We start from the raw sequence: 21,745 nt of genomic DNA on the forward strand, positions 1-21,745 counted from the left end.
ATTTCTTTTGTATGGGATAGGAGGCAAACGAGCAGATGGATCACCTGATGGTAAGCGATCAGCGCCGCCTATGCGGGTGTCCAACACCAGAGGTATCACAGGTGCTGGTTTCCAGGTTATATCCTGTACATCTTTTTGGAAAATATCCTGAAGATAAAAATATTAATGCTAAAATAACAGTTTTACGTCTCCAAATAAAAAGGGGGAATATGTTTAACTAAGAAATGTAACACCATAATTGTTACAATGCACATTCCATTAAAGAAACAAACGATAATATGGAGCAGTTATGAAAGAGTTGACCTACTGACCTGGTCACATGTCGAGCATGCGTCTTAGCAAACTTACAGTTCTCCAAGGAGTATTTTAAGCTTTGTTCCAATTTGTCACACTTATGGCCCGTTTGACATAATATTTTGGATAGCCAGTTTCTTCCCACATAAAATACAAAATGTTAATTATACATTTTAACTATCTGTAAGATAAAATTTGGTTAATTTTATTTGAATGTGGTGCACCGGATCTTTAACATATACAGCACCACATGCGGACTACCTAGCGAGTTTACCGGGGCTCCGGTTCGAAGAGCAGGAGTAGGAACGGGGTGGTTTTTAGTCAGTAAGAGTCTGACACTTCCTCTCGCCTCGCCCAAGGCGGGAGAAGTCATTAGATGATTTTCTCCCCTAAAAAAAGGCTTTGACCATGTTATGCAACATGACACGCGTCAAGTTGCCAAGTATAAACCAGGCTTTAGTGTTTTCCGTGTAGAGTCTTAAATAATTAAGTCGCAAGGGATCACTTCTTCCAAACTACATCAGGCCTAGTGCTTAACGTCGCTTATGGGAACGCTTATAGCTTGGATCGCAATCATTATGTTAAATTAACGTAAAACAAAACGGCGATTGTGTTTATGAAACTGCCATTTATAAATGATTTATGAGTTCGTTGATATAAGTAATTACTGTCTTACATACTTAAATCTTAGTGAGTATGTATGTGGAATGGATAGCACTTTGTAAGACGGTAGATATCTAAAGAAATAATACATTATTGTAAAGACAAAGCTACAAAGAGATTTGTACCGATATGTCTTAAAAGCAGAAACTAATCCACTTAGGGATTGGGTGTGAAAGTTAAAGATATTTCTTCGACAATCCATACAAAACTTCTCCAATTAAACCGACCTTTGAAAATTTAAGCCGAGTTCGCCACGAACAATGCCATTTCATCGCACCAATCGTTTGAAACCAACAATAAAATCAGAGAGCACCGGCTTCCATTACCTAGATTTGTGGCTTAAAACGCTAAGTAAAATTCTTTTATCGTTTCCTTCAGTATTTACTTTAAGGCTGCGATCTGCAGACTAATCCAGCGACTGATCCACAATAGTCTAGCTAAGGTTATTGCTCTCTGTGACTCATGGCCGTTTGCCACTACTCAGTGTTCAAATCATCATTTCCACGAATGTGATTTGCTTGCGAGTTCTTGAGTGAGGTGATGAGAACTCACTTACGTTTTGGTCTCAACGTAGCATCCGTGTTTTTTATACTAATCAATGGATATATCAAATCTGTGAAAGTTAATGATGACATAAAAAATTACGCTAACTCTGTGTCCCACAAACTAGCAACATATCAAAATTATTGGAATCTAGCTTCAGCCAGCGGCTTCACCCGCGTTCCCGTGGGATAAAAAGAATCTTATCGCCCAAGTTTATACCCTGTCTGTATACCAAAGTTCATCAAAATCCATTTCAGCCCGATTGACGGACAAACATTCAAACAAACAAACTTTCACATAATTATTAGTGTGTACTACTTTGAGCTAAGAAGAATAGAAACTAAGAGAAATATTTTACTTAAGGACAAACTTCCTATATCACTCAAAACTCGAAATTTTGTCGTCCAAATAACATTAAATAAGATAGCAAAATAAATAGTACTTAATAGTTCCGAAACATAAAGTTGACCAAACAATAACAAACTTTATTATACACACTCGAGAACTTCGCAACTAAAATTTGATTTACTGGCAGAATACAGAAAGAAACAGAAAAAAAAAGAAAAATAAGAGGCAAATGGGTGTCTCTGTGATTCTCGTTCGAGTTTTTCCAATATCACTTACGAGTTGCGTTGCGTGGGTAGCTACTGTTTTCATTGTTTAGTACGATAGATTGGTCTGAGTCTGGCATAGATGGATTGCCTATAATTTCTAGCAGTAATGTTTGTATATTCATCGTAAGCGCTAAGGTAGAACATATTAGTATTGCTTTTTTTGTATAACGTGTAAGGTAATTTTAGGCTGATTTTTCTGTAGGTATAATTTACAAGTCAGCAGGTATGCTCTGAATAGTTTAGGAGTCTTGATTTTAGTATTAAGACCAGTTATGGAGTTTGTGAAATTTAATCGTCTTTGTAAACATTTTATATGTTTTATTATACACACTTAATGCCGTAATCAGAGATAAATTTAAGTCTTTGAGTGCCAATAGAAAACTATTGAAGGCAAATCCTCCGCTAACGTCGGTCACCGGTGACCGTCACGGCGTTCAATGTGTTAATGATGACTTTAACTATTCCTTAGTAACGATTTTGTTCCAAAAATAATTACTAAGGACTGGGTAAGGTTACTATTAATTGACTGTAAATACGTAAGCAGTGATGACGCAATGTCACATAATTTTAAAAGAAAAGAAAGAAATTATCAAAATTAAATACAGCCGTGAAAAACTGTGGGCTATAAAATGTTTCATCGGAAGGCCCAATTATCCTGTCATACAGTAGCTAATTATTATTATTTACATATCGCATTCATTAACGTTAACAACTGTTTTGTTGAACATAAAAGGGGTAACATTTTGGTAAAAATCCTTGAAAAACTGGGTGACATTGCGTGATTAAAATTCTGCGTGTTTAAACCATAAATTAGCATATCTGCTTAGTTATGGCTGGCAACACGGTTATGTACGTAATTAATTTTAATTATTCGAATAAGTAAAGCAAAGATAATCCAAAGTAACGGTGAAACATTTTTTACACTATATTTTTTATTTTTAAAAGCATCTAAGTAAAAATATTAGGCTTTAAAATTAAAACTGAATTCTAAACCTTTAGAAATATTCAAATGAAAATTCCGCACTAAAACTTTACCGGTCTTTTAGATTAAACATAGTTTTGATTAAGTTAAATTTATCAGGCAGTTAAACATTCTCATTACGTCCACATTCGCGTGCTAAAACCCAATAACTTACATACAAGAGTGCTGGTATTCTCGTTTAAATAGCTAACATATACACATTATACATTATACACGTTTTACAATTACCCCATTCTCAGGAAATTCAACCGATTTTTATTACATTCCTAAAGCAGCATTTTACTGCCATGGCGTCCATAGTAGGGCAAAGTTCAAAGATGGCGGGAAACCCATCGCGCATGCGCACCGTACCGAACAGCTGAGTGACGGCCATATTGAATCGTAGACATCATGTGCTTGGCATACTATCGCTTACAACCGACCTTTTCATTTTACGTTTCTACTCTTTTTATTCACAATTCAAAGAAAAATAAACACACTACATACATTTTTGCAAAACAAAAATTACTCTTGTATTATTTCTAATACCAATTTTAGTACGAAGATCAAATAAATATTTGTTTCTTTATGACTGAAGTAATAAGAAACTGTGAAGCATTGATGTAAAATGTAAATAAAATAGTATGGCGAATGTATTTAGCGAAACAAATGAACGTCTGAACGTTTCAAATGATAGTAATCTAATCGGCTAATTGACCGGAATGTAGGCAAGGCTCTCCTCATTATAAATTGAAGAACAATCGATTTTCGATTTCTAATTTGTTTAAGTGGCTGGACTATCTACCTGAGCGTAGTTGTATTAAGGTTATAATTTGCGTAACCTATACTACTTAAGATTCTATAGATAAGCATGGACTGTGGACTACATCAAATTACCTAAAGGACAACAGTCAATATCCCCATTGCTTAGTACTCAGGGAAATGCAATTTAGTGCTTATGTAGACATAGATAGGGTGCTTATTTTAATGTTTTGTCCAGGATACTAGGATCGATGGCAGCGACAATAACACAGGGTACTCACGGGTGGTTGCTATGAGTTCGAAGGATCAGTTTTCTTCACGGTCTGTGCTCGTTTCTCCGCGAACTCCGCACTCAGTCTGTGAGCCTTCAACGTATTAGGTTTCGACATATTAACACTAGCACTAACTCGACAAAACACACGAGTTACTATCAAAATTGACGCTTGACTTCAAAAATAAACACTTTTATTAAAAAATTCACAGTTTTTCACACGTTCGTTGTAACCCTAGGCTTGATTACGTATTTATCACAATTAATACGATATACTAGAACACATTGTAGCAGCCAAAAGCGATGCTTTCTTATCTAGAACACAAATAAATTAATAAAGAGCTCCTATTGATCAAAAGTATTTTCTATACGCAATCGTAACGTTAACGCGCGCGTTACTGAAAGGCGATCACCGTGTCTTACAAATAAGACGTAGACTAACAAGTCGCGGTTTCAAGACGGATTTAATTTACGTTTAGTGTTGTATTTAACTGTTAAATAATAAGGAGAAATGTTATGATGTATATACAGGTATCGGGACGAAGTTGTGGAGTACCGTGGCTTGGTGTATTGTAGTGAAGTTGGTTGCTTATAGCACGCATGCGCGGAAGGGTCGCCATTGAAGACTTTTCTATTGTTGCCATAGCCAGACTTTCGATATAAAAAAGTTCTATTGAATAGACATACATGTATGATTTTGTATAAATTTGTATTTTATAGCTTTGGTATAAAGTTTATTTTGATTCGTTAGAGGGGTGGTAGTTAAAAAGCTAATGTTATTGGGGTGCGGGCCGCGTGGGGTGGCTATCGGTAGGGTTATTATGTCACAGCTTACGAGTTTATGCGTGTAAGTATAGAGATTCGTATCGAACTCATTTGATGATTCTTTCGATAAGCTGTTGATGGATTGGTGGTTAAATTGCATAACGGCAAAATCCTGCTGCAAAAGCGAGAAGTTCCCAGGATTAAAGGACCACAACAATTATTTAAATAATAATCTTATTTTTAAATGCTTTTGGATTCTTTATGATATAATCTCTGTGAGCAAGACGAACTGGATTCGTATTTTAGGAGAACATCCCGGAGCTGCGGACTACATAGGTATCTACGTACTCCTGCGAGTAGGAGCAGGAACGGGGTGATTTTAAGTCAGTAAAAATCTGACAATACCCTCGCCTCGCCCAAGGCGGGAGAAGTCATTGGATGATTTCCCCCCTCAAAAAAGGAGAATATCAACAACCCTTTACTATCCACTGGACTACCTCTACTTCCTCAACATTTGGATACTTTGTACATCTTCACGAATGGCAGACGGATTGGAGATTGCAGTTTAAAAAGTCCAACTTTATCAAAAGCGCAGTTTCTCAGTCTCTATGAAATATACAATTACCTAGTTCTTAACTCGGCTGATCCGTACCAGTACAGTACACAAAGCATATCCATCAATTCCAGTCCGCTTTAGAGAGGACTTCCTTCAATTCAATACAAACTGCACGATGCTGTATCGACTAGTAATTCAAGTAATTGAGTTCGTCTCCGAGACTTGCTTCAGCATTTCCTACAAATCGATTGGAGAGAGACAAGAAACAAGACAACAAGAATAGTGCAAGAACACGCTTTCTAACACGTACAGGAAGATCTTTGTTAGGAAATGTCTAAAATGCTGCTGAGTAACGTAGTAGTAATGTTATGGTGTGCTGTTAAAATTGTTTGACGGATTGACAAACATTTGAAAGGTGTTGACCAGTCTTGTAAGGTGGCAAATAATCAACACCCTTAGTATGAGTTTGCTTTACGGTTGAAGTAATCGTAACGGGAACGCGATCGGTGCTTTGATCGGTTGGTTTATTCAAGCCGGCCAATCAGAGCACTGAACGCGTTCTACTTTTCGCGTAACTTTAAACGTTAAGCAAACTTGTACTAAGGATACAGGTAATTTAAGGTAAGTTCCAATTTTTATAAGACGTATAGCTTTGACATTCAGTTTTTGCTGTTTAGTTACTTGATCTAATATTGTAAATTATGGCGGCAATTTCTGAGACATGCAAGTTAGTATAATAGCCTGTTAGCTAGTATTACACTATTTAATTTAAAAAAAGCAAAGTATTCACGTAAACAAAATTAAAAGCTTGCAACTTCCCACATATTTTCTCCCACACATAAACACTGGAAAGAAATAAAAGGTCCCAGGGCACTCCATTTGAAGTCAATCGAAATAAACCAGTATGGGGCCATCAAAGGAAAATACGTTGTCTTCCATCCACCACGTGCGACTATGCAATCCTACGATAGAGCGATAAAATGCCGCTGCGAGCCATTCTGAACGTAGCACAGTCCCTTAGGCATTGTCATTCGGCAAATTCTCCAACCAAATTGTGATCACGTTTTTGCTGTAAGCTTGAGCTGTTGACACGGTTTTACGTTGATATAAATTGTTGAGCAGCATTTTAGGGCTGTTATATGACTTCGTGATGAAAGGGTTGGCGTGGTGTTATTACTCAATATAGTTTAATGGTTTAGGAATTGATATGATGAATGGTTTGCTAATAGTTTTCGTTAAAAAATATAAAATTGTTATTAATCTTTCCCCCTTTATTTTCTGGCTCATTCTAACCCTCACATGAAGAGTTCAATCAGTCTGTCAAGTGCATGATCAATCAAAAAGGTTTAGGAGTGTTCATAACATCTGTCTTTTTCATTAAAACTAAGAATAGAAGAGTGTGTTTTGTTGTAACTGCCCCGATATACAGCAGAAGTAAAATATTATAAAGGAACAATTATTTAAAAGAAATTTTAAATGATACAGAATCTATTCGCAAAGAAATTAAAACACAAAAAAGCTAACGAAACGAAACAGCTTGAAGCAGAACGCGCATTAAACCATTTCTTTTATTACAGTTTTAGAACGAAAAACAAAAATGGCGGCGGTGTAATAAAGGCGGGAAACTGTTGTCTGTGGTAATGGAAAGTCAGATGTAAAGTGTGAATTTAATCCCGTTTGGAATTTAGTTACATTCGGGTTTCGGGTATGAGGATGTATTCAAATTGAATGAAAATATTATTTTTGTTTGATCATTACCTACCTTATATACTCTTGAGAAGCTGCCTCATAGATACCTAGCACATGTGGTGAAATCGGAATCACGCAAATCAGTCCATAAATGTCGACGTAATCAGTGTACATACATACATAGTAAAAGAAACATACCGGTCGAATTGAGAACCTCTTCCTTTTGAGGAAGTCGGTTATAAATGTAAAGGGTAACTTTTTGATTTAAAATATTATTAATCTTCTCTTGAATCTCAGACTTACAAGCTCCAATCAAATGGCAATGAGTCATAATCATATCATACTGTATTGAATTGTATTGAAAGAAACATATACATACAGTATACAATGGATTTACTTACACATACGAACAAAAAGGTAGGCATTATAGGTAATATATATCAGAAATAAAAGGTATTAAACAAAATATATTTTATAACCCACTTCATTATAAAAGGATATTCGTTTCCAGCATTTTAATCCAGAATTAATTAAAAGCGAAGCGCACACATTGTAAAACAAACAATGCCGGGAGGCGGAGTGAGTCATAATCCTGCAATTGTGAAAATCAATAGCGTCCATCCCCCACGCGATCTGTACTCGCTTGTGTACAAAGCTCTCAGTTTTGAAGTAGCGTCAGACCGTCAAGCGTAAATAGTTTTGCTATTTGATTTTTTTCGTGTGTTATTTTTCGGTTATTTTTATGATTTTATTTTTATTTTTGTTATTTCTTAATATCTCTGTAAAGTATACTTTTTTCTCGTCCGTATAAAGATGTTAATGATCAGTCGTTGTGATCAAGTCAAACAGTCTTTTTATGGTATAGTCTGTAAACGAATGACCTGATGTTAAGCAAACGCGGTCGCCCATGGACATCTGAAACACCAGAGGCGTTACAAGTGCGTTGCCGGTCTTTTGGAGGTTAGGAATTTAAGGGTTGTTGGGGAATCGGGAATTTGAAAGGGGAGAAGGGGGGTAACAAATATTACAGAGTTAAATCTAATAAATAAATACTTAGTTGAAGTCCTGTAACGAATATTTTTATCACAAGTAAAAAAATAATAATAAATACATCCGTGGTAAAAAAAAAGTGACATACAATTTTTTAACATTTAATAATGCTTATTTTTATTTAACGTACCTAAATATTACTAACACGGCTCAAATAAAATTTTTAACGTAATAACTTATCATGCTCACAGTACATTTCCCCTTCATAATCCCAGGATACGTATTTCCCAGTTGTCAGCGTGTATCCCGACAAATGTTCCAAACGACGGGTTTATTTTATGTCATGCTCGTTCGCTTGATACATTGAATGACGTCATTTCGGCCATATCTTATTAGCCCTAGGAAAAAAGGACGAAAACTAAGTGGTTTAAAAAGAAATATGTACTTTATGTCACGGTCCAATGACCTATTTTAGGAAAATATTGTTTGAAAGCTTATAGGTTAAGATTGGGGTACGTTTATTTTTATGTTATGTGTGATATAAAATCGCCTTAAGGCAATAAGTTTGAGCTGCGGACTGCCTAGCGGGTTTACCGGGGCTTCGGCTCGAAAAGCAGAAGTAGGAACGGGGTGGTTTTTAGTCAGTAAGAGTCTGATACTCCTCGCTTTGTCCAAGACGGGAGAAGTCATTGGATGAGTTTTACCCCACAAAAAAAGGAAGTAGGTTTAGTAATTTTCTGTCCTTTACTTTTTCACATTTACACAAAGAGCTACATACATATTTTAGTACAGTTAATGCACTAGAGATTTCAAACTTACAAGGCTCATAAAACATTACCAGAAACATTTATTTTAATACAAATAAATATTAATAAAGATAACGCAATCCATTTAACCAACGGCACGCACTCGCAACATGGACGAGACCTCCCTTAACTTGGTTGGCCTATAAATTAATTAATATCAGCCGCATTAATTAATTTATCGAGTTCCTGCGACATTTAATTAAATCTTCCACACTTTTGCCGACGTGAAATAATTTTATAACGATGATATAATGACATTATAATACTTGTTCGTTGTAGTTAGATGTTTTACGCATAATAATTGTATTGTATGTACTCCTGGAGCTGCGGACTGCCTAGCGGGTTACCCGGAGCTTCGGACTGCCTAACAGGTTACCGGGGCTCGCCTCACCCAAGGCGGGAGAAGTCATTGGATGGTTTTCCCCCCTCAAAAAGAAGGATGTACTAGAGGGAGCTACGTAGCGATTGAGGTAGCTGCTAGATTTAGATCAACAAGGAAAATTATGGAAAAATGGACTTTAATTCAATGAATTTATAGGGACGCCATTGATGAAAGTTAGTTAATACGAGTATAATTTGGAACCGATCACTTCTAAGGCTTCTGCTTTCATCGAAATTCAATCTCCAGCTGCTATTGTAATGGATATAGCTGAGTAAATAGTCTAATACATCATTATTTCATTTGACATACATAATGACTGATTTATTGGAGTAATGTGATACTAATGTGGAAAGGTATTTACTTTTAGTAGTAAATAATTGCAGGTATCTACAGCAATACATACATTTTCATTGTAATTTTGATTTACGTTTTAAAGAGACATTTATTGTGTCGTTTGTCACCTCATCGACTACTACAAAGCATTTATAATTGCTATCAAATTATTTTATCAGTTTCCCCAAGGAAATAATTAGAAATCGCAACTAAATTTTATCAGCAATCGTTTACTTTTCTGATGATACAAAAATAAATATATCAACCACATATGACAGAAGATAGTGAGATATAGTAAATGAACTAATCACGGTTTACTCACGTAAATTAATAAAGAAAAGCTCTACTAGTTTCGAGTCACAGAGGGACTCTTCATTAATTTACGAGAGCAAACCGAGATTTTTAGTTAATTATATTTATTTTCCTAGCTAAGAAAAAATAGTTGCGGCAAACTTTATTAATCCGAAGACCCTAATGGCATCGAAAACAGTGACGAAGGTTCTGTCAAACAAAAGCTGCCAGTGTCGGTACTTAAGGGGATAAATGAAACTGTTTTTGCCGACCCTACTGACTTGCACTTTGTAGGCGCGCGGGGAATCTATTGGCGGGAAAAAATGCGAGTCATATTGGAAAATCTGAGTTAGGATTTGAAAAGGCTTTGCTTTTATGCCAGTAAATGTGTTTTGTTCGTTGATTTTGTGTAGTACTTGCAAAATATTTATTATTCAATATCAGAACTAGTTCTTGTTGTAAAAATATAGATAGTAATAGATTATACTGTGTGAAACGGTATTTAAGTGAAATAAACGAAAAAAAGTTAATATGAATAATACTTTACCTTGTCTTCCGCTTCTTCCGCCCTGCCCTCGGCTTCCAGGACTCGCTGCTCGAGCTCCGAGAGCTGAAACAAAGAAAAACATCACATTACATACATCTCACAGTGAAACACATTGCACTGAACCAAGTACACAAAAGTAACTCGTAACGCCATCTCTCGGCAAACGCGCCGCAACTCTCCATGAAACAGCGCTGTGTGAACCCCGAACAACGCGCCCGACCCATTTTAGAGAACTGTTTCTCCTAGTAATGCCAGCGCCACCCGCTAGATGGCGTTATTGCATCGAAAATAATTTTATTGAACCACGTGGTTGTAGGTTACGAAATATAAGTTCGTATAGCCAGCTATTTATCAGGGAGGCTGTAGAAAAGGTATTATTGTTATGTAAGAGCGAGTATTCGTGCGGTTTCTGAGGCGGGGGGGCGGAATCGGCTCGTGAAAGGGTGTATGTTACTTGCAAAATGTTATAGCTGTGATATATGTCTGTAAGACACGAGTTAGATTGTATTTGAAAGGTTTATTTCGGTGTGACGACGGGCAATCCCTTTTATGTGTACTGGGATTTGGATATAAATTTTAGTATCGAATTCCGATAATTATAATCTGGGCCTGGCGTTTTTTATGAGGGACTATCTTTTTTTTATCCTTACAGCAGTTTTTGTATTATCTAAGTTATTTTAGCAATATTTTAAAAGAACATATCGTTACGCCTTTAATCCCCGAAGGGGTAGGCAGAGGTGCACATTATGGCACGTAATGCCACTGTTTACACCCACTTTTCACAATTTATGTTATAAGTCCCATGTAATAGGTGGTGAATATTATTTTAAAAATAGTATTTTAAAAGAAAACTGTAGTAAAGCATTTATTGGTCTTGCAACTTTTTATGACGACATGGATCGCTGTATATATCTGTTAGTCTAGTCTAACTGGACTCCACTGCATATGGCGATTCATTGACAAAAAGCGATGTTTAATAAATTTCGTAGCTTTCGTTCATTGTTTTTTAATGAAAAATGTCTAAATACAAGGTTTAGGGAGCTCTTAATAGTATATAACGACGGTTAATTGAAATAAGCGATGCATGCTATGCATATGTGCTATCCCTATTATATGGATACAACGATTACTCGAGCTGCGCATCTTCCTCGCACAACTACATAGCTTAGTATCACTGAAAACGGTCACATAATTTCACAGCTTAGCTATTACAACCTCACAACATATCTACATAGCACATCTGATGGAAAATCACCGTACATCTTAAACATCCAATCAGAGGAAAAAATCTATACATCTATCTGTGGAAATAAACAAAAATTTGAGTTTGCAAGTAACGAGGGGGTAAATAAAAGTGTGTGTGCATCGAGATTGCGAGCAGCGCCACTGTCAAAGGCGGAGAGAACGGGAATATGCAATAAATCACATTCAGACCGAACTTTTAGCTTTCCAAAGGAATTTCTACGCCACCACATTATTTCGTATTTGGAAAATATTGTCGCGATAACTTTACTTTTGATGTATTCATGTTTGTGTTCTATGTGATGGGTCTCATTCTTTTAATGGGTAAAGCTATTCATAATTTTGGTTTTGCAATACAGGAGGTAGGTTCTAAGTTCTTGTTTGTTTATGAGTAAGTAATTGTAGTTGTAGTGGTATTGTATCTATGTATCTGTAGATGAATTTTAATAAGACAGAGCCTACCGAAATACTCCTTTATGGGATAAAGGTTAAAGTACGCCGGGAGCGCAGATCTACGCGAGACACAATGTGTTTTCTATTTTGTCTCATATACGGCGTAGGTTAATAGTTGCACAATCCAGAATCTTTCAGTAGTAACCACAATAAGTACCTTATCACCAAAAACATTTATTTTTAACTTTAGGTATCGTACCTAACGGTTTACCGGGGCTCCGGCTCGAAAAGCAGGAGTAGGAACGGGGTGGTTTTTAGTCAGTAAGAGTCTAAAGTTCCCTCTCACCTCAACCTAGACGGGAGAAAACAGGATTGTTTTTGCTCTAAAAAAAGACCTTTACGAAAAATGAGCTTTATATGTATTTTCTAGCCTATTCATCATCTAATCTCTAATTAATGAGATAAGACTAAATATAATTACAATATATATTATTAATTGGTATTAGCTTAACTGAAGATAATTATCTCATTAGATATTAATTGCTTTCATAGATCAGACGAATATGAACTCTATTTACTACTAAATCGACGGAATCCCAGCCGTAGTTTTAAAAACCTGTGCGCCTGAGTTGTCTCCAGTCCTGACACGTCTGTTTCGCCTTTCCTTGGAGACGGGTCAAGTGCCGGTTGCATGGAAGCTGGCCAACGTGCAGCCTGTGCCCAAAAAAGGTAGTCGTGCCGACCCTAATAATTACCGACCTATCTCGGTCACGTCCATACTCTGCAAGAGTATGGAACGTGTACTTAACAACAGGCTCCTGGCATACCTTGAAGGTAACGACCTCCTCAGCGATCGGCAATATGGGTTTCGCCGCAACCGATCTACTGGGGACCTTCTTGCGTATGCCACTCACATCTGGAGCGAGGCCATCGAGAAGCACGGGGAGGCATTAGCGGTCTCGCTCGATATATCAAAGGCCTTTGATAGGGTGTGGCACGACAGCCTTATCGGCAAGCTTCCTGCATATGGACTTCCCGCTGATCTGTGCAAATGGATTGCAGACTTCCTGAGGGATCGGTCAATTCGAGTAGTCATCGATGGCTGCTCGTCTGACCAATTTGGCATCAACGCCGGAGTTCCTCAGGGGTCAGTACTTTCAGCAACGCTCTTTTTGCTGCACATCAACGACCTGCTTAAGCCCGGTATCTTTGGGTATGCAGATGACAGCACAGTTGTTGAAAGGTATGTGTCCGATGCGCGGACTAGCGGAACACAGATCCAGTCTCTAAGAGAATCCATGGTCGAACGGTTGAACTCGTCCTTGAAGGCGGTCTCCGATTGGGGAGACGCCAACTTGGTCAAGTTCAACGCTACCAAAACCCAGGCGTGTCTATTCTCCGCCAAACGGAGTCAATTTCCGCTGGCTCCTACTTTCCGAAATGTATCTGTTCCAGTATCGGATCATCTAGAGCTTCTTGGCGTAACTCTATCGCCAACGCTAAACTTCGGCTCATATATAGAGTCGAAGGCGCATCTGGCTGGTAGGAAATTGGGTATCCTCTCGAAGGTGAGACGGTACTTCACACCAGAACAACTGCTGAGCCTGTACCAAGCGCAGGTTCGGTCATGTATGGAGTACTGTTCTCACCTTTGGGACGGCTCGGCTAAATGCCGGCTGGATGCGCTCGAACACATTGAAAGGCGTGCCAAGAAGCTCATCAACGATGATGCGCTTGTGGAGGCCCGGCTTCAAAGCCTTGAACACAGGCGCAAGGTCGCAAGCCTTTCCGTTTTTTACCGGATACATTTCGGAGAGTGTGCGGGGGAATTGCACAACTTGATTCCTCCTAGTCCTTTCCATCATCGAACCACAAGACAATCGGCGAGGCGTCACCGATTCATGGTGGATATCCCACCCACACGCACGAAGCGCTTCGCTTCAAGCTTCCTTGTGCGAACTGCTAGGGAGTGGAACTCCTTGCCGGAGTCTGTGTTTCCTGATGGGTATAACCTGGGTGTCTTCAAAGCCCGAGTGAATAGGTTGCTAATGGGCAGACGTGCTCCATCGTAGGCCACATCATCACTTACCATCAGGTGAGATAGCGGCCAAACGTCGTCCCATTTAACAATAAAAAAAAAAAAAAAAAAAAACTAAATTGTAACGATAGAAATATCAAATTCATTGAAGTCTAACTACATGTCTTTAAGGTTCGATTTCGATAATTAAAGTTTAATTTGATATAATCAACATAGATCAGACGAATATGAACTTTATTTACTTCTAAATTGTAACGATAGAAATATCTAATTCATTGAAGTCTAACTGTAACATGTCTTTAAGGTTCGATTTCGAACATCAAAGTTTAATTTGATGCAATCAACAGAGCAAATGAATATAAACTTTATTTACATCCAAAATTCGAGTATCAAAAACGTATCTAATTTATCGAAGATTAACTACATGTCTTTAAGGTTCGATTTCGAACATCAAAGTTTAATTTGATGCAATCAACAGAGCAAATGAATATGAACTTTATTCACGTCTAAATTTGGAATAAAAAACATATCTAATTCATCGAAGTCTAACTACATGTCTTTAAGGTTCGATTTCGAACATCAAACTTTAATTTGATGCAATCAACAGAGCAAATGAATATGAACTTTATTCACATCTGAAATCCGAGTAACAAAAACGTATCTAATTCATCGAAGGTTAACTACATGCCTTTAAGGTTCGGATTCCAACTGTACACTTTGATTTGATGCATCAGTGGTCGCCTTAACATGCCATTTGTTGTCAAAGCTCATAAGTTTCCAAGCAGGAGTTCCTTTTGAGCGCCTTGAAGCAAGAAATTGCTTGGTATCAAAACCATATTTTGTGAAATATCAAATTGGAGGATGTTTTCTTGTTTGTATTGAAGCTTGGCGAGTTTGAAGATATATTAATGTTATTTAGGATTTTCACCCTTAAAGTAATCTTTATAAAGAATATTTTACTGTTTATCTATCTGTTAAATAAACATGGCACGCTATTACGCAGAAGGTTGTTTAGGCGTACTTATTAAAAAAGGGATTAATATATTCTGTGTGTCTAATAAAAGTAGCAAATATTTGCTCTAGAGTTATAATTTTATAACCGATTTATGAAAATGTGAAGATAAATATTCATTATTCTCACATTGGAGTTACTCATCGAAATTGTTCGGAAAGTGAATATAAACCGATTTTTTTATCAGTATTATATATTTTATCTGTGATGTTAAGCTGGCCACTAATAAGAGTGGAAACTGTTTTATGATCTTCTTTTGTTTTGATGATACATATTCAGTGTGCTTCTGACTATTTGTTTAATTCACATGAAAAATTATTTCGACAATATATATTTTAAACTAGCTAACCTGGCGAACTTCGTACTGCCTGCAATATGTAGGTACTTTTTCTCACCTTTTAAACCTTCCCTGGACTTCCACAAATAATCCAAGACCAAAATTAGCCAAATCGGTTCAGTCATTTTCGAGTTATAGCGAGACTAACGAACAGCATAAAATTTTTGTATATTTGAAATACATATATTACAAACAGGAACCTTTTTTCGTTCAGCAGATAACGAGTCATTAAATAATATACACGACAATGCACACAAACAATCGAACATACATACAAATAAACATACACAAAGTAAAGACTTCATTAACAAAATCAATTAGCTACACCCCCAAGTCATCGAGCCACAATCACATTTCCAAGATGGCAGCTAAGATGACAAGCCAGGACTCATAAACACCCAGTTAACGAGAGATAGGACCATACGTCAATAAAATTGACATTACTCTTCAAGAGGACTTGCACAAGTCTGACCCAAATGTGTCATATTATTGAGCCATAAATACACAATGTCCAATTTAACAAGACCTCTGAACATCTTTGAAGCCCAATTATGAGATAAGGCAGTAGAGGGTCTTGGTATATGGTTTGTGTAAGCACGGTAGTACTATTATGTCGATTTAGTGGTGATATGTGACTCGAGGCAGCGTCACGCGTTGTGCCTAGCGTTTGAAGTCATAAAGCTTATAGACATTACGTTGATTGATGTTGTAGCATAGTCATTGTGAGAATCAGTGTTTAACACCTACGTTTTGTCTGCTATGTTAGGTAATTCACGTTGGGGGCGAGCCTACACTTTTGTAGTCTAAGAATTATTATGATTACAGCACTATTTTACTATTTTTAGACTACCACACATTTAGTTGCAGTTTAGTCTAGTACTAAAAATAGATCTTCGTGATTGTTTCTTTGTTTGTTTTTACATATTCATGTACATTGTACATACAAAACCGTTAACTCTTTAAGCGCCCAGTAAAATATCAAGTAACTTTAACCGACGAGCATGCATGAAAAGACTGTTGATGAAGCGAAAGAGGTGTGTAAGAATCGTAGCAATTGGCGTTGCATTATCTCTGCCTACCTCCATAGTAGACAGGCGTGAGGTTATGTTTGTATGTATGTATGTATAAAATATCAATTATCGAGCCTAAAAATCGAAAAAGAACATCTACACTAAATAAGGAGGAGCAATCGTGTGAATAGAACGAAAATATATCTCGTAAATATGCGACACAGGCGGTTAAAGGGATCATGTTCATCACTAAACCAACGACGAAATCATCGCAAAATTGAACCGTAACTAATTCATATTAAACTTGTATCATCTATCCAGTTATTTCGGTTAAGACGTTGCCTGTAGGTACTTGTAGCCAAACATCCGAAATTGTTTGAAGTACAAGTGCTTCGCGCCCGGGGTCCCGTACCAATTTTCTGCATCGCATCACTTACTAAAGATTTCAACTGTGAATTGTGAAATTTTCCGCTGGACTAGAGAGACCTTTGATGTTGTACTGTGGCTCGGAACGAACGGTTTCTGAGCGATCCTTGGTAAATTTGAGAGCGTTGAGTGATCATGAACTGTATTACGTTGCTTTAGTTCGAATAGGTTTGAAGTTTGTTGGTTTAGAGGTAGTATTTATGACTTACGAAGCTGATATATACAATAGGTTAACCTATCAAATCAAATAATGTATTACAAAGGTAAAATATTTTTTTTAGAAATATGTTTTCCATTCCAAGCTACACTTTAGAACGAGTATCTAGCTTTACTGACGGACAGATTGACGTACTGAGAGACAATTAAGGATTAATTGAACTAAGTGTTTTGACTTTTACTTTGATGTCGTTGTCTATAGCATGGACAAGGTATTTGGCTAAATAATGGCATTATTTGGCTAAATAATGCCAGGCAAATCCGCATGCAAAGTTTATGTCCGAAATTATGTAAACCACCTATTTTATCGTGACATTTAACCGAAAGATGACGAAGTATTTTTTTAATTTCTTTGACGCCCTTTCAAGGTCTTATCATCTTACTTAGAAAAGGTCAAGTCGATATAAATATACATTTCAATTCTTGAAAATTTTCAAGTAAAAACAAGTTATTTCTTTATTTATTTAGAACTTCATGAAAGAATTAGCTAAATATAGTTTTTTTTGGAAATTTGTATCTTAAACCCGCTTACCTGCGCGGTATGTTTTTTTTTTTAAGTTTTTTAAGTGGTCGATATAAAAAGGCACGGTTTCTGATCATATTGTTTAACTACACGGTTGGCGCGGTAACTGGACAACTGATTGCGGTGTAACGTGTAACGGGTTTGATTCTTACACGGAGCAACTCTTTGTGTGATCTACAAATTGTTGTTTCGGGTCTGAGTGTCGTATACATGTAAACTTGTATATTTGTCATCACCCATGACACAGGAGAAAACTCTAGAGTGGAGCGACGTTTTTAAAAAATAAAAATAAAAATAAAACAGTTCTAAATAAGAAGTCAAAGTGTACACTTAAAAGAACCCCTTTCTTGATAGGTTCCTTGAATTGATTCGAATAAGACAGTGCTATTCGATTAAAACAACATTTCGTGAAATTCAGGCCTTTCATTTTATAAAGCAAACATAAGATAATAAAGTTACCGAAGTTATAGGTAAGTAACAGTTCTATCTCCAACCAATATTAAATTATCAATTATTATTTCAAACTAATAAGTCCAGGTTTTGATGACGATGTTTTTCTTCACTTTTGACCGTAGTGTCTAAATATGCTTACCATGTGAACATAATATAATTGTATTAATCCATTTTCAAGTACTATGAATTCTAAATTTAAGTTGTCTACGTAACTCTAATGAGTTTCCCTTCAAATAGGATTTATTACGCAAAGCTCTTGCGCAACTAATTAAAAAGTTGCGTTATTTTTTTAAAGTTTTATATAACTTTTATAAGCTTTTTCAGTGTTTACGTAAGTCGTATAAAAGATACTTTAGTGTTATAAAAAAATAAGATTTTTATGCTGGCTTAATTAAATTAGTTATTAATTGATGCAAGAATCATCTACGGATCTGCACAAACAAATTCACAGAAATATTCTATAGTAGAGATTTCTTGACATTTATTTTAAAGTAAAAAGGTTCGGCGCTCTGATTGGCCGGCTCGAATAAACCAACCAATCAGAGCGCCGAACGCACTCTCATTTCGATTACTTTAAACGCAAAGTAAACTCGTACTAAGGGTACAGAATTTGATTCTGTATTTAATCCTAGCCAGACAGATAATACATAAATACCAACTTCATCCATATTAAAATATTCACGAGAAACCGTGTTATTCAATAGTTTACGAGTAATCATTGAATAAATATCATTTATCACTTAACCAGCAAATATCATTATGCAGCACATTTATTTTCATTACCGAACCATACCTATATTTTACTGGGCTCCCATAAATCGTAGTTTACTAATAATATTCAATAGTTACCTGTCATTAAATGTTATTTTAATCTCATTAAGCAGTTAAATTCGGCCGCGTGGTGCGGTAGAACAGTGATAAAGTAATTATCGCTTTGTGCACAGCAATTAAGGCGTGTGCATCAATCATAATACCTATCAGACCGTCTAATTACTGTCCCGAGTGATTGCAGTCAGCTATGTGTAGGTTTGTGATGTGATGAGGAAACTTTTGCTGATAAACTAAGGAATTATTTGGTTAAATACTTACTATTGTTGCTCTTGTGCTTTTGTGTAGAAGATATAAAGATTAAAGGTGCTTTTTCTACCAGAGATGTGCTATGTAGCTATGCTACGAAGATGCGTAAAAGTTAAACTGTGAAACTATGTGACTGTTTCCACGGATACTAAGCTGTCTATAGCTGTGCGAAGCTCGAGTATATATATCGATAGTACGCATCCGTAGCACGCATCTTTTCATATATTAAAATATCATAGCTTAGCTGAGTTCGTTTTCACCAGTACAAAGTTATGTGTACCAATAAATATGATTGGTTGAAGCCAAACGTAGCATAGCACATTTCTGATGGAAAAGCACCCAAAGCCGTTTATTATATTCAGTCTCCAAAATCTAATACCAAAACATTTCCAAGCCAACCCAATTGCTAATTCAATAAAACAATCTCAACCGTAAAGCTAAATAGCCACTCTCAACAATTTACCTTCAAACATCTTAGTGTCCGCAATAAACGCTTACTACGGCCACAAGACGTCCGCCCGGCGCGGCGGCCGAGCGATAAATGATCCCCGCGGTGCAACGGGACACGGGCCGATCAAATATTAACAAACTACCCTACCTCACGGCGATTCAAATGTACTCGTTTATTGCTACTATTGCAAGATTCAACTGAGTTATTGCACTATTTCGAAATAGCGCTTCAGATTCAATTTTAGGTAATATTAAGTGAATTGTAAATGGTCTTGTAGGTTTTGATTTACAGAAAGTTTTATCAGAAGAGAATTTTATTTACTAGAAGTAAACAGTGACAACGATTTTTATACGACGTTTTAAAAAGCCACTAAAACTTGATGTCTGATATCTACAAAGTGCAAACGAAAGATATAATAAAAGTTTTGTGACAAAATGTCTTTAAATGAGCTCCAGATCGATATTATACTATTATTCTCGTATAAAGTACGAGTAGTATGGTCTTCCGAGCAAGTTCTGCTAAAACGATGTTTGAACGAAGCGCAACTTTATATTTTAAAGTCCATCTAAATCTTAGTGACTTGAAAGTTTTGATGGGAATAGACTTGCTCAAAGTTCGCCCTTCTCTTTTCTATAATGCTCTCTATGAAAGTTGGAACACACCATGTATTGCCGCCAAGTTTTGGAAGCCAATATCGTGTTTCAAAACGCGGTTTATACCCAATAAACAAGTATTGTTTGAACAAAAATAAACCGAACATTTCCATACTGTTACAATATTGCCGGCCAAATAACAAAACAGGGATTTCACGCTACAAAATAAAGTTCCAAGTCTATGAAACTAGAATACACATATTTTCCCCGGACCGTTTAGATCTCAAAACTAGATTTTGGAAGTTAGGGGCTTTGCGAAACTAATCCTAGTCACAAAGCGCGGAATATTCTAGAAAAAAATGCTAGTTGGGTATTTAAACAAGGGTCTCGGGAGCAAAACTTTTTATATAGTGTCTCAGAAACGATTTTATTTTTATTTTACGCGTACACCGAGACCAAGTTGCGGAAAACTTTTTAAAGTTGGCAAACTTCTTTGTGATTAAGTTACAAAAAGAAATGGATCTATTTCCTAAGTTGGAACTTGCGAGCGGAATTCCTGGATTTTCGACGGGTTTTTTTTCTTCAGCTGGTTATTCGACGATTTTAAAAGAGCAATTTGTGACGAAACGGTTTTCGCTAACTTTGTACAGTTTGGTAATAGAATTTAATTTATGGTTTGCCTCGGGCTCCTTCGTGACACCGTGTACCTGCTGATGCCGTAACAATTTGTAAAATAAATTGCTCTTTCTGTGTTTGTTTTTACTGTTTATTCTTTATGTTGAAGTTTTAAATTAGATGACTGAAGGTCTTTGACCGCTGTTGCGATCTTTGTTCTTTCGGTAAGGATTAAATTCTGAATTGTTAGCTTGGGTTTTTGACATCGGGGAACACACCTGGTGTTTCACATCGTGAGCAAGAGTTGGAGGGCTTTTGTTACTCGTATTGAATTGAAACACGAACGTTATATTTTTAGACTATTCCAGTAAATTCAAGTTTACTTTGAACTTGTATTTCTAGTTACTAACAGTTTACATAATCTATTTTACTTAACTTATCGACATGTTTACTCGTAATTCACACAACAATTTTTCGCGCCACCAATTAAAACTAAACAGTCACAAGAGACGTGTATTTTACAAAACTACTTTAGATTAAATTCAACTACACAACCGCCACGTTGAACTTCAAATGAGTTACATCTGCTGTTCAGCTAAATGCAGCTAAGCATGCTACCATTGGGGAAATGAAGCTCAATTCAGAGTCGTCACTGTACATATAACGTATGTAATTAGACGTAACAAAGAGAGCTCCCCCCCTCCTTCCATACCCTACCTCGCCCCTCGAGTGTTGGACTCCGCTAAATGGAATTTACTTTTTGAATTTATAAAGTTGGAATTTCAAGAGTGGAACTGGAATATACGTATTGTGTTACACTGGGTAATTGAAACGTCGTGTTTATTTGGAATTGTGTTTTTGGTGCAGGCTTTTTGTTATTTTTTTTGTGTGT

The 21,745-nt window shown here is 36.6% G+C and overlaps 1 protein-coding gene across 17 annotated transcripts in view; it reads right to left on the reverse strand.

Moving 5' to 3' along the window:
• Nucleotides 1-21,745, reverse strand: part of LOC118267395 (uncharacterized protein CG43867) — a 254,836-nt gene that overhangs the window by 59,589 nt on the left and 173,502 nt on the right. For 15 of the 17 annotated variants that reach the window (XM_050694178.1, XM_050694184.1, XM_050694188.1 and 12 more), the window contains exon 3: nucleotides 10,468-10,530. In XM_050694178.1, the coding sequence (XP_050550135.1) occupies nucleotides 10,468-10,530 (63 nt within the window). Of the gene's footprint in view, nucleotides 1-4,118; nucleotides 4,663-10,467; nucleotides 10,531-21,745 lie in introns of those variants that run through there. The other 2 variants (XM_050694199.1, XM_050694197.1) reach the window with 2 other exon arrangements.

Source organism: Spodoptera frugiperda, chromosome 6 (genome assembly GCF_023101765.2).
Source record: "Spodoptera frugiperda isolate SF20-4 chromosome 6, AGI-APGP_CSIRO_Sfru_2.0, whole genome shotgun sequence".
In the NCBI taxonomy this organism is placed as follows: Eukaryota; Metazoa; Arthropoda; class Insecta; order Lepidoptera; family Noctuidae; genus Spodoptera; species Spodoptera frugiperda.